This window comes from Alternaria dauci, chromosome 2 (genome assembly GCF_042100115.1).
Source record: "Alternaria dauci strain A2016 chromosome 2, whole genome shotgun sequence".
Classification (NCBI taxonomy): domain Eukaryota; kingdom Fungi; phylum Ascomycota; class Dothideomycetes; order Pleosporales; family Pleosporaceae; genus Alternaria; species Alternaria dauci.
The window spans coordinates 825,783-838,309 of NC_091273.1; the positions used below are offsets into that span (position 1 = coordinate 825,783).

Sequence of the window (12,527 nt, forward strand, 5' to 3'; positions counted from 1 at the left end):
GCCGCATGCGCGGCCACGCGACGCAATTTTACAGGCAGTTGTTGCGCGCACTCTTGCGGAAATTGTTGTCTTTTGCTGTTGTCAGGACTGTGACGCTGTGCATGTCGTGGTATTGGATACCTGGAACAGGAGTGGGAACCTGCAAACCACACGGGACTAAGCAGGCATCGGCCGACGTTAACTGACTATCGGCAGGCATTGGCTAGCCGAGGGGCATTACTACATCATGGTTGTGCAGAGGGCTGGCGTGGGTTTGCTCCATCTCGAGTCTCGTGATATGAGGCTGCAGACACGTCCAACCTGGACGGACAACGGCTCTGTTGGCAGCACTGACAACGTCCGAGGGCTACTGCGCGGTGGTGCATCGCATGGTGGCATGCATTAAAAAGTAACTGCGCATGTACCGTCCTCGTTGGTACCTGGCAGCGCGTCCCGGCAGCGTGTGGATCAGGCGTGAAATTGCGAGGGAGGCAGCGATTAGCATGGGTAAAGCCACGAACCGGGGATCCTTGCGCGGTGTGGTGGCCCGTGCTAGCCTGGAGGCCTGCCTGGGAAGGAACGACCGACAAAAGCGACTGTTGCCCTGGTGCTCGTCTCTCACCCACCTCCGCCAATTCACCGTCACCACCTTGCCGTCGTCCCCGTCGCGCACCTGTCGAACCTCACTCTGGAGCCCATTGTCGTTACTCACACTAATTGAGGCGACTCTAGGCATCTGTCCGCTCATTTCCCCCGTCATTCCTTAATTTTGGGTGTACTGGCTTCACTCACTCCGACTACGCCCACGGCAGCCTACCGACTTGCCCATCCCGCCCTCAGCATCACCTCGACCTATATTGTACGCACGCCAACAACCTCGCACTGCCTCATGAAGCGTCCTGCAATCTACTTTTGCGCGTGCTGACTGTTCTGTGCCATAGTAATCCGCGTCAGCTCTTGTACCTCGACAGCGCTTGTTTCGTCTTACGCCCGCTGTGCTCGCATCCGTAGCACCTCGCCCACCACCCGTCCAACCACACTCTGTCCTCGCAGTTCCGGCAAGCTGTCCCTGGAACGCACGCTGCCCGTCTAGCCCGCAGACCAAGCATTGTGCTGCGCGTCCGTTGGCGGTGCCATTCCTAATCCCGTCAAGCCCCATCGTCGCAGATCACCGCGTCCGCCAGGGCAGCTAATAAAATTACAATGGCCGGAATTGCCTTGCCACGACACGCGGCAACACAGTCGCATTCTGGCATCGGCTCACCGCTCTACCAGCGTCGCCAACACTCCAATGCCGGTCCCATCGAGCTCATCCCCAACCCCGAATTCTCCTTCCCCATGCGAGGACCAGACACCACCTCTTCAGAGCCAGCATCGACGACATCGCGCCCAATGTCGCTGCAAGCCTATCCAGCTGGACGTCGAGGCTCCATGCCGCACCACAGACAAAAGTCAATCAATGCTCTGCCAGACTTCTCGTTCAATCCCGCAGGACCAGCCAAACCAGCCGCTGAATCATCACCACCACAGTCGCCAGCGACGCTACCTGTACCCGTGTCTCCTTCAAAACCGACACATGGCCACAGGAGGGGTGGAAGCGAGTTCATTGGTGGTGATGTGCGACCTGGCGGCAACGCGTTGATGAGCAGCAGTCCAACAAAAGGAGAGGATGCTCTTCCTGTACCAAGCTCGACACTACGCCCTGGCCCACCAGCAGGCCGTCGCGGACACGCTCACCGTCGCTCAGGTGCCATCTCGTCTCATGACCTGACTTCGATCATGAACCCGCCTGTTCCAGCGCGGACGGGCAGTGCGCCCAACACACCTTCAGAGGGTAATCAGTTCGCTTTCGGCCACAAGTTCAACAGATCTGTCTCGCAACCATCACTACGCGAAAACAGCGCAGAAGACGACTCGAGTGCGCGACCACCCTCAAGGGCCCGGGTTACGTTCTCCGATAGAATCGAGACCATCCGCCCCCTCTCAACCATTTCTTCCGAGACCGAAATCTCCACTCTCAGGGGACACTCGGCTGCAAACAGCCTCTCCTCCATTGTGAGCGGCAACAGCCCAGCACCCGTTCGACCAGGACGCCCCACGCCACTTAACACGATTGGAGATGAGGACCGACCAAGCACAGCCGGAAAGGTGTTGGACCAGTTCATGGGCACCCGTCTCAATGGCGAAGTCCAGGAACGCAAGCGACCCATGTCTGCCATCTCGCCCATCTCGCCAACTGCGCCCATCCCGAAAGTGCAGGCTAAGCGACGAAGTCTCTTCCAAAAGGATTCTCGTCGCAGCGATCATTCGGTTCCCACTCTTCCTACCAGCGCTTCCGACCCGGCACTCTCCAAGTCCTTGAATACACCTCTCGCATCACCTGCCAAGGACGAACAGTCAGAAGAAGTCATCGAGAAGCCGAAAGCAGCTTCTCGCAAGAGTGGTCGCAGGCCTCGAAAGGTCAAATCATGGGCAAACTCGATCATCACTAGAAAGGGAAAGCACAGCAAAAAGGCCAAGGGAAGGTCTCCTACACCACCACCAAATGTGGTTATGGATTCTGAAGACTCGGATGAATCAGAGGAGATGGACTTTGAGCCCAACTTTGACGAAGACACCACCGTTACTATCGTCTCCCCCACTGAGAGTCCAGTTTCGCTACCAAAGATCGACACCAACTATGCCTCTTGGCAACCACGTGAATTGAAGCGTGTCGATTCCGACATTATGAGCCCAGTAATCGATCTTGATGCGGCACTCGGACCTTTCAACACTCCCAACGGCACCAGTCCCCGTAACCATCAGCGGGGTTTCTCGGCCCATAGACGGGCTATGCACAGTGCTGGCGGTGTTGCGCCCTCACATCGGAGGACCGAGAGCGCGCCTGAATTAGTACCATTCGAGCATCGTCCATCGGCGATTGCGAACACCTCTACCATGGCTGACGTGTTCGAAGAAGAGGAACCAGAAGACGACGGCCTCACTCTTGCTGTTCCAGCGAAGAGTGTCAAGACAGAGCTCGTTGCTGCAGATGCTGAAGAGCCGAAGATATCGGTTGTTGAAACAGATGCGAAGCAGGTAGGAACTGCTATCAACTGGAACTTCAACGACGGTCTTGGTATCAAGCGCACTGCTAAGCAAAACGACATTGAGTCATCCGAGCCATTGTCTCCTCGAGCAGTTCCGCCTGTTGAGTCGAGCGATAACCCAACTCAACAAACTCAAACATCAGAACCTGTCGAGGTCGTGGAAGATCACGAGGAGCCCCGAACATCATCACTCACACATTCTTCCGACTCTACCGTTACCGCTCAGCCGATTGAAGATTCGCCAAAACATCATCAGCCCGTCATGAATCTGTCCCTTCAGTTAGGCCAACAGAGTCTTATGACACCTGACACCGTCACCTCTTCGTTTTCATCGCCAGATTGCCGATCCAGTCAGATTTCATTCGACACTGGACGTGGAGGCACGGCGGCTTCCTCAGTGACGGATTACCCTGTGATGCCTTCTCCCCGCTTCGGCGAACCTGGACCTGAAGTTCGCATCTCCACAGAGGTTCCGTCTCTGACTTCATCTAGGTCAACAATGACCAGCGCAATGCAGAACGCTTTTCCGCTTCCTAGTCCTCGTCGGTTTGGTGACCGCACGTCATCTTTGTCTTCTGATCCCAGTGAGATCGAGTCACGCCGTCGCAAGCGCTCCAGTATTGCTAGCCTGTCAAGGCTAATGGGAACTTCGTCGTCGTCCTTTAGTGAACGCAGTAAGCTTTCCATCGAGCAGCGTCCACAATCAGAACACCGCGAGCCCACCAAGGACAAAAAGAAGAAGAACATTGGAAGCAGATTGAAGAAGTTCTTCCAGCACACCAGGGACTCTTCCCCATCGAAGACCTGAAGTGCCATCCTCATTGCCACGACTTGCACATCTTTGGCTTTTGCCTGAATCCGACGACCTGCAGTTTGCTTTCCAGTAGCTGTATCTTGTTCATACGACATTATGGCTGTGCCTCCATGAGCACAAACATCACCTCTTTTCTCTCGCATGACTACGGAGTTTACAAGCGATGATTTTTTTTTTAATGGCGCATTACCAACCTGCGATGCATACGCGAACCGGACTTTTTCTTACTCTCATTGAACAGTATCTTTTCTATTATGAGTACTAGGAGGACGGGTATCTAGGAATCCTGCGATTTGCATGTTTGCATGGCAATGGGGCATTTTCTGGCATACTTTGACTGGTTTCTCCAACGGCGGTACCTATACATCGACCGTGTTTTTGTTTCCTTTGCTCAAACTCTATGGGAGGGTATACTCTTGTTTATACCGCCCGCACGCTCTCTCAGAGACGTCGATACTGCTCTTTGGCAGATATGGCACGACAGGACTCTTTTCTATATTTTCTTGACAGTCATTATCACGAAAACAGTACATACAGCATGGTATGTCGAAGTAAGCTGAGATGGTGGGACATGTACTTTGAACATGGGTGAGAATCTCGTTGGGCAATGTGTACCTTGAGGTCTTGAAAATATAGATAGTGGATTGAGCTGGATGAATGGCTGCGATCCTGAAAAAACAATCAAACTCTGAATCATACGGATGCTCTCTTGCCATGTTCTTGTGACTCATGTTGCTCGCTGTTCTACTGATTTCACCGAGATAGGCCGTTGCTTTGTGACGGCAAATCTCGCTTCGCTCATTGCTTGCTCGAGCCGTTGCAATATGTGAGTGATGCCTGTCTACTACTACCTGCTATCAACCGTCCCCGGACCTGGAGAAAGAGAGGTGGCCACCAGCTCGCGGGGGAGCCGTTATCGCGCACTGGCCTCTTTTCTCAATCAAATCGGCACCATGTGACAGCGGGACGAGGAAGTGACGAGGTTCATCTATCTGCCCCGAGCGAGCCGCCGCACTTGCATATCCCGCACTTGCTTCGTCACCGCCTGACCGATTAGAAGCGAACCGGCCGCTCGCACCTTAGTCATGCAACTGCTATTGCGTGGTCTCCATCATGCTGAAACCTGTGCGCGATCACCGTTGTATGAGAAGGATCGGAGGTGATCATAATATCACCGGTATTATGCAGGACCGTTATTCATTTATTGTTTTTGGCGGCATGCAGGGTGTGTATAGGACGAACGGTTGCACTGACGATCGATTTAATTGGCAGACACACATTGTCGCGCTGAGTCGAGGTGCAATACGCGGGTTACGGCGTATGCAGGTACGAGTCAAGCGAGGCGGGTTAGTGTTTCAGATTTCGAAGGCGGGATATGTAGTTCATGTGAGGGCGTTTTACTTATGGAAGCGAAGGGGTGGATGAGGCTGTGCAAGACTGATGCTTGACCGAGCGTTGCTAGGGGAAATGGTGATGTATGATGTAAGCGTCGAGAGAGAGAGCGCCATAGAAGGCAATATGGTGCATGGCTGTAATCAATTGACCACAGTAAGACAAAGTCGTGAGAGAGAGAAACGTGCGTCTTAATGGTCTCATGCAAGTTCTCTATAGTTGTGGGATACAAAACTGTGTAAATCCGTTGATCCATCTTGCATGTCCATTCTAGGTACCTAGATATCGTGGTAAACCATTGTTGAACTCTGCCCAGGTGACTGTGGGCTTTCGTACATAACCTAGTATTGATCTCTGATTCTATGTTCCAATTCACTTTTCTGACAACAGCGATACTTCACCATAGAGATATCATGCTGTAGCCGTTCGTTGTCCTCAGTGATTGGAAATGTGACTAGTCTTTGTCTGTGTTAGCGTGCTTTCACAATGCGGGCAAGCTGGCATCACCGAGTACTCGAGCCCCACGCAACAGCTATACGACAGCTCCACAGCTACCTCCAAACCCTCAACCCGACACACACGGTCGCGAAGCAGTATGGCAGACGAAGAGAAAGAGAAAGCGGAGAAGATCGCGGCGGCGAAGAAGCGCGTGCGTCTTTCCCCTACACGTCCTAAACCCCTCCAAGACAGTTGCCCTTGCTCAGATGCAATTGGTACTGATTGCTCTTGGTGAACGAAGTTACAACATGATTGCGCCTAGAAGTAGAAAACGAGCTAACAAGTGTGCAACAGTATGAACAATTGAAGAAGAAGACAAAGAAGGCGGGCGGTGGAAAGAAGAAAGAAGACAAAACTGAGGCACCCGCCGAAGCCGAAGCCTCTACCGAAGCGACAACTACCGAAGATCAGCCCGAACAAGTTGCGCCAGAACCCGTACAAGCCACAAGCGTCGCGCCGCCGTCAGAGGAGGATGATGACGAGCCGTCAGAACTGGCTGTACCCAAGCCATCACACGGCCGCAAGCCCTCAGTCGCCGTTGAGTCGCGGCAGCGATCCGAGTCTTTCTATCGCTCGGGAGCCGCTGGTGGACCTTTGTCGCCTGGAGGAGGTGTCACAAGCGAGGTCTACCGGGAACAGGCACAAAAGATTGAGGAGCTCGAGAAAGAGAACAAAAGACTCGCGAGCGAAGTTGAAGAAAATCAGGCCAGATGGAAGAAGGGCGAAGAAGAATTGGAGGAGCTGCGAGAGAGCAGAGAAGACGTTGCCCTTGCCGTCGAGAAAGGCAAGGAGGCTGACAAACTGGTAGACACCCTAGAAAACTTAGAGATTTGGGATAGGATACTGACATGCAGCGTAGAAAGCCGAAGTCGAGTCCCTCAAGAGACAGCTCGCGCAGGCGCAAACGCAAAGCAACAAATCTATTCGCCGTACATCGACCGCATCACCCAGTCAGAGCGCATCTATCGATGATCTGAACGCACAAGTTGCTTCAAAATCTGCAACTATCGAATCACTGGAGCTAGAGATCTCGAACGTCAACAGGCAGCTGTCAGAGCAAACCACCAAGAACAACGAGCTTCAGTCACAGATTGCCAGCCTGGAATCCGCAGTACAAAAGGCAGAACAAGAAGCTAGCTCAACGAAGACGGAGCTAGAGGAACTCAAGGCCAGTCTGGACAAAGCTGGGGACCAGGCAGAAAAGGACGGTTCAGATCGCGACTCTGCACAGACACGCATCGCGCAACTGGAGGCTGAGTTGGGCACAGCGAACCGCAAGGCTTCGGATTCAGTCTCGCGCGCTGAGTTGCTTGAGAAGAAGATCGAAACTCTCACACAACTGCATCGCGACAACGACACTCGGAACCAGACGCGCATACAAGAGCACAAGAAAATCGAGCGGGAGGCGACAGAACTACGGACCCGCATAACAGGCCTCAGCAACGAAAACGCGCGTCTTCGAGAGGCAGAGCAGCGCCGTCGCAAGGCAGATCTCGGCTCTATTGAAGACTCAAGCGTGCAAGAGCTCCTAGACGAAGAGCGCGACCGCCTCCTCGCCAAGGTCCGCGAACTCGAAGAAGAAAACTTTGAACTTCGCCGAGGCGTATGGCGCGACCGTCGCCAGCAAATGCAACCTTCAATCGACGACCAGGCCGACGCCTCACATCCCTACACCAGCACAAACAGCTTCGACGACATCGACCTCTCCGGAGCGCCATCCCGCCAAGCGCTTCCGAACCGCACACATTCTTCTTTCCAGGACGTCATCCAATCGGGCATCTCAGCCTTCACCGGCCAGAATCCCGCGCACCGACGAAGCGATGCTGCGAGTAAGCCGAAGCCTAGGCAAGAAAGCCTGGGTAGCCTCGATGAATTCGAAATCGATGAGGATGCATTCAGACAAGCGCAGGAAGAAGAGGCCAAGAAGAGGCTTGAGAGGGTTAGGGAGGTCAAGAGGGGACTCGTGCAGTACAAGGGGTGGAGGCCAGATTTGGTGGATGTTAGGGTGGGGATGGGTGGTGTTTTTGAGATATAAATCTTGAGCTGTAGGTAGACATTAAGTCATGGGGATTGTGTATGATCAGTGCATTTAAATAGTCATGGGCGGAATGCAGATAAGAACATGGCCGTCGTTTTGGAGACGCCTTTTGTTCACTCCATATGACGCTAGATAAGATACATGGTATCGGCTCTTTTTGTGAGAACCTAACACGAGATAACAAGAGCTTTGGAGTGGCAACCAATATCTGGGTAATAAGTCTTATGGAGGGTTTCTTTCCACAAGATGTGTGTGCTCTTGTTTCTGAGTTTTGGGTGAGCGAAGAGAATAGCGTAATGCGAAACGTTTAAACCATTCCACGAGGAAGAGAAGAGTCTTGTATTCGTCCCACAAAGAAATACTCGGACATATTCATGTCCTCTGCGCGCTTCTTCTTCTACTACTCATGTAAGTGACTGTTTTGCTTGTTTTGCGGCGTTACTGTTGTTGATCTGCGAGCTTTCTCATTCAGCGACAAGTTTTGTGATTACCAACATAAGAGCAGATTCTCGGTTTCCTCCAACGTTGTTAGTAATTTCTTTGTCTTCCGGGGACATACAGGTGTTGCGTGGTGTTTTGGTAAGGTAAGACACCAGTAGCCTTAGCAAGGAGGAATGAGTAAATTGACGTGTGTTTTCATGTGTACTCTCCAATAGTACGAACAACATTTCTCTTTCCGGCAGAAATTCACATGTTTATCAGCTCCAAGTCATGAATGAATGCCATCGTTTTTGTAATTTTTTTGTCGAGCTGTCGAGCTGTCGAGCTGTCGAGCTGTCGGCACGACAACCGCGAAAAGACAGAGAAAAAGAAGGATGCAGAGGAGGCGGAGAAGGCGCAGTCAAGCAGACCTTGACGACGCGTCTCTTGCCGAAGCAATTTGGATCATGTCCAGATATCTTGATCTGCTACTCCTGCATGGAGTAGTTGAGAAGAGAAGAAGTGAGCTAACTAGTTTGTTCGTATCTCAAACGGCTCAACACCACGCATTCTGTGGAACATTCTTTTCGGTAATAGAAATGATTCTTCTGGCTTCTAGTTGGGAGTAGACTTGATGAGTTTGGATATGCCCAAACTAGAGAATAGGAAGAGCGAGCAGCCAAAGTCTTCTCATCGCACTTGGGTTGACTTCGGAGTCATGGGGCCGCTGAACCAAAACTCTGGCGGATTGAATAATAATGTGGAGAGGCATTAGCGAGGAGCGGCAGCAAATGTATACATGCATACATCAAAGCTCATTCCACTTTCATCGAGTCTGTAAAGGGTGTGTTCGATTCCTTTTTTCAGTGTTTGTTTGTATGCTGACGACTATGCTCTTCATAAGGCTCTTCTCCCAATCTTGTAGCATATCCGTATAACTAATAGAGACCATCCGTATTGCGTGCATAGCATAGGTGCGCCAGGCGTGACATCTTTTCCCCAAGAAGTGTGCGTCACCGCGAAGGTTTACGAGAGTAACAGACGAATTCGCCATACCAACTCAGAGGAACAACTGTCCTGTAATCAAGAGACAACATATGTATAAGCGATGGAACGAGTATTTTTACTGGTTTGTTACTAATTGTGTTGGGGTATTTTCACACCCACACGTCGCCTGTAGAGGCATATTTTGAGGTCTTTGTGCGCCTCTAGAATCGGGGCTTTATAGCGAAGGGAGACCTACAAGATGTTGAGATAAGATACCAGAGCTTCTTCTTCTTCTTCTTTTTATGGCAACATGTTGGGTGTTTTATTCGACTCATTCAGTGTTACGTGATAACTCGCAGAGACCAAGTCATGGTCGTCCACATGCGTATAACGATTGAGCTTTTGGCCAGCTGCAAGAGCATACCATACTTGCTCTTGTAGGAGTTTAAGAAGGCCGGGTTTCTGGGGAGGTTATAGGTTCTAGGTGCTGAAGAGGCTAGAAGAGCGGTGTTCTCAGTAACAACACAACAACCCTATGAAGTTGATGGCCGTGACTTGGAGCGCAGGACTGCGCCGAAGGTCATCACAAAACTGGGAGCCAGTTTCTTTTCCTAAATGATACAGAAGTACATGTACAATAGTAGAAGAAGTAAGAAGCTCGAAAGTGGATTCATGTACATGGCGTCGCAGCCAAAACAGCACAGCTGCAGAGGACTTGCTCTGGGAAATCAAATGAAAGTTTGAAATGAAATGATGGAGGGTGGAAGATATAGTACATTACGGTTTGGAGTGTAGAAGAAGTGCGTGGTCATGTTGCGATCTTTTTGAGAAGCATGCACGTGATGATGACGTTTCGAGTGTACGAATATGAAACAATATGGAAAGAAGCCAGATAAAGGAACATGCAGCGCATCAAGCAATTCGAGCTGAGAAACACTTTTGTGTCTGAACACTCACTGCCGTGTAAGTAACCGATAACTTTGCATTAGTTACTAGAAGTGCTACCGCATCGTCAAGCCGATCAATGCTGCTCAAGCTTCTTGGTAGCACGCCCTTCTTCGCATTAGTCTAGGTAACACACACAAGAAACCTATGATAAGTCGCAAAATTCATCCATGACAACGAAGCAGGACGCGACTCGCTGGGTGTTATGTGCGGCCACTTCCGCTCCCAAGCTATGCCGTCATACCATCACCTGCTCCACAAGTCGATCAATCAGGCAGAACGTCCACATCCCAGATCGAAACCCTATCTCTCGCCCGAACATCGGTATACACATTCTTGCATGCGAACTCGATAATGGTTGTGTGAAACTTGAAATCAGCACAAAAGGAGGACTTGGTGTTGCGTCAGCAGGTGCGTAACATGATGCAAGTCATACAGCAGCATGCAGGAGCTGTGAACGGTGAGCAGTGAATTGAGTCTCTGCTCGGGCTATCTCTTCTTCCACTTTGCCATCGATTTTGCCACAGATTGAAGCTGTATGTTGCAGCAAACGCGTTCGGTCGATCTATTTGCGACGATACGAATTGCCGTTTGTAAGAGATCCGCGGAATACAGCGCCGTGAGGTTACATAGCCACGGTGATGGATCCACTTGGTAGGTTCGCGGGAGGCTAGTAACCTGTTCATCTGCCGCTGTTGAGCCGTGGGCTTCTTTTCCTGGTATAGATGGGTGGATACCGTGTGGAGATCTTCTGGGGTCGCGGAGGGGAAGGGTTTTTCCCGGCCAGCGTGGGGTGCTGGGATGCAGGATGGAAAGATTATTGCCGCTATACAGAAAGGTACTTGTACGAGTTCTACGTGAGGCAAACTGACTTTTGGAATGAAGGATAAGGCGACCGGAAATGATGGCAGCTGTCAGACGCAAAGTCAAAACCTAGACGCGCAACGCATTGGGAACACGGGGACAGGGAATAAGTGCAGAAGGAAAGAAAGGGCATTTTAAGCGACAGGTTCGGGAGAGTCATACTACATGCGAGGATAGACCCTAGAATGTTGAGTGGCTTTTTTTTTTCAAGGAAGAGCTTGCGGCGAAGTGCTGACGCTTGCTCCATCTGCATGCTGTAGCGAATGTGAATTTGCAGAAACAGCCACCTGTAAGCCCGAATGTGGACAGACGCCCCATATAAGCCAAATAACGATTTCTCAACGCTTGCCTTGACGCCTAGGCTCAAATGTTGAAGATGCACCTCGGAACCGGGTGGGTAGAAGACCGAAAGCTTACTAGAACTGGGGGTGTCACAAGCACAACAACTTGCAGACTAAAGACGCTGTATCGGCTACCGCGGAAGAGCTCCCACTGCGACCTATCGGAGAATAGCAAAGAAAGGTAAGCGGTAGGTTCTTCTAGGCTCCCACTTGGTGGTGAAAAGTACCGCACATTCCCATAGGATTGTTTCGTTGACAGCACGTCCGCTTGGCGCATGACGTTGATGCTATCGATTTTGCATCGCCTGACAGTCTACCAACAGAATGGATAAGATTTAGCCCAACCCGTCAGTTGCGTCTAGAGGCCAAGGTACAAAGGTCCAGTCGCAAAGCGGCGGCGGCGGATCGTAGGAAGCGGCGAGGTACGTACCAAGCGTGCACGTGAGACGCAGACTACTGCAATCCTAGCGTCGCTGGAATCGCGCATTGAAATCCACCAGATCTAGCTTCTCACGGTAGTCTGCAGTAAGTAAAAGGCTAGGCGTCAGCATCATTGCGTTATATTTGGGCGCTCAACGTCGAGCCTCGAACGACTGTTATAGTGTGGGGTGATTGCGGGCGTTGCCAGTGACTGCCAGAAGCGAAATGAAAATTAGAACAAGAGAGGGTAGCAAGTCCAAGGCGAGATACGGGGTTGGTATTCTCCCTCCAGGATGTTGTAACGTTGCGTGCAATTAGAGTGGAACACACCATGCTTTTGCTTCGCATGTATGCTGATCTGTTGTGTATTTGTCTTTACCGTGCTTCCAGGACCAGCTTTCGCTCTTGTCGCTCCGAACAGCTCCCTGTACGAATGGTAACGGGAGAGGGTTCATGCCTCGCGGATGCAGGAGCGTGATAGGTGGAGCTGCAGGGCGCAACAGTTCTGGCGGTTCGCAGACCTCGAGATGAAGTACGAGGGGCAAGTGTCTGGAAGAGCGCGCCGGAATAGCCTCATTGGGCTAGCGTGCGTCATCGGTTCGAGCGGGCTGTCACTTGAAGCGAACGGGAAGAAGCAGATGCTCGTCATTAAGCATCTGCATGGGCTTCGGCGTCGGTCGGCATCACAATCGTGAGTTGCGCTGTTGACTCGTCCCGATGGTCGCACAAAGAAAGCACGT

The 12,527-nt window shown here is 51.5% G+C and overlaps 2 protein-coding genes across 2 annotated transcripts; both read left to right on the forward strand.

Annotated features, from left to right (window-relative positions):
- Positions 1-596: 596 nt before the first annotated feature.
- Positions 597-4,584, forward strand: ACET3X_002357 (uncharacterized protein). The gene has a single exon (XM_069449091.1). It carries the CDS (start codon positions 1,183-1,185, stop codon positions 3,874-3,876), a length of 2,694 nt encoding a protein of 897 aa, XP_069308904.1. The 5' UTR covers positions 597-1,182; the 3' UTR covers positions 3,877-4,584.
- A 1,285-nt stretch (positions 4,585-5,869) lies between these two features.
- ACET3X_002358 (uncharacterized protein) lies at positions 5,870-7,807 on the forward strand (the record flags this gene model as incomplete). Its single annotated transcript, XM_069449092.1, has 3 exons — positions 5,870-5,923; positions 6,067-6,576; positions 6,632-7,807. The coding sequence occupies 3 exons, from the start codon at positions 5,870-5,872 to the stop codon at positions 7,805-7,807; spliced, it is 1,740 nt and encodes a 579-aa protein (XP_069308905.1).
- Positions 7,808-12,527: the final 4,720 nt, after the last annotated feature.

Coding starts and splice junctions, on each gene's coding strand:
- ACET3X_002357 (XM_069449091.1), top strand. CDS start 1,183: ATGGCCGGAATTGCCTTGCCACGACACGCGGCAACACAGTCGCATTCT.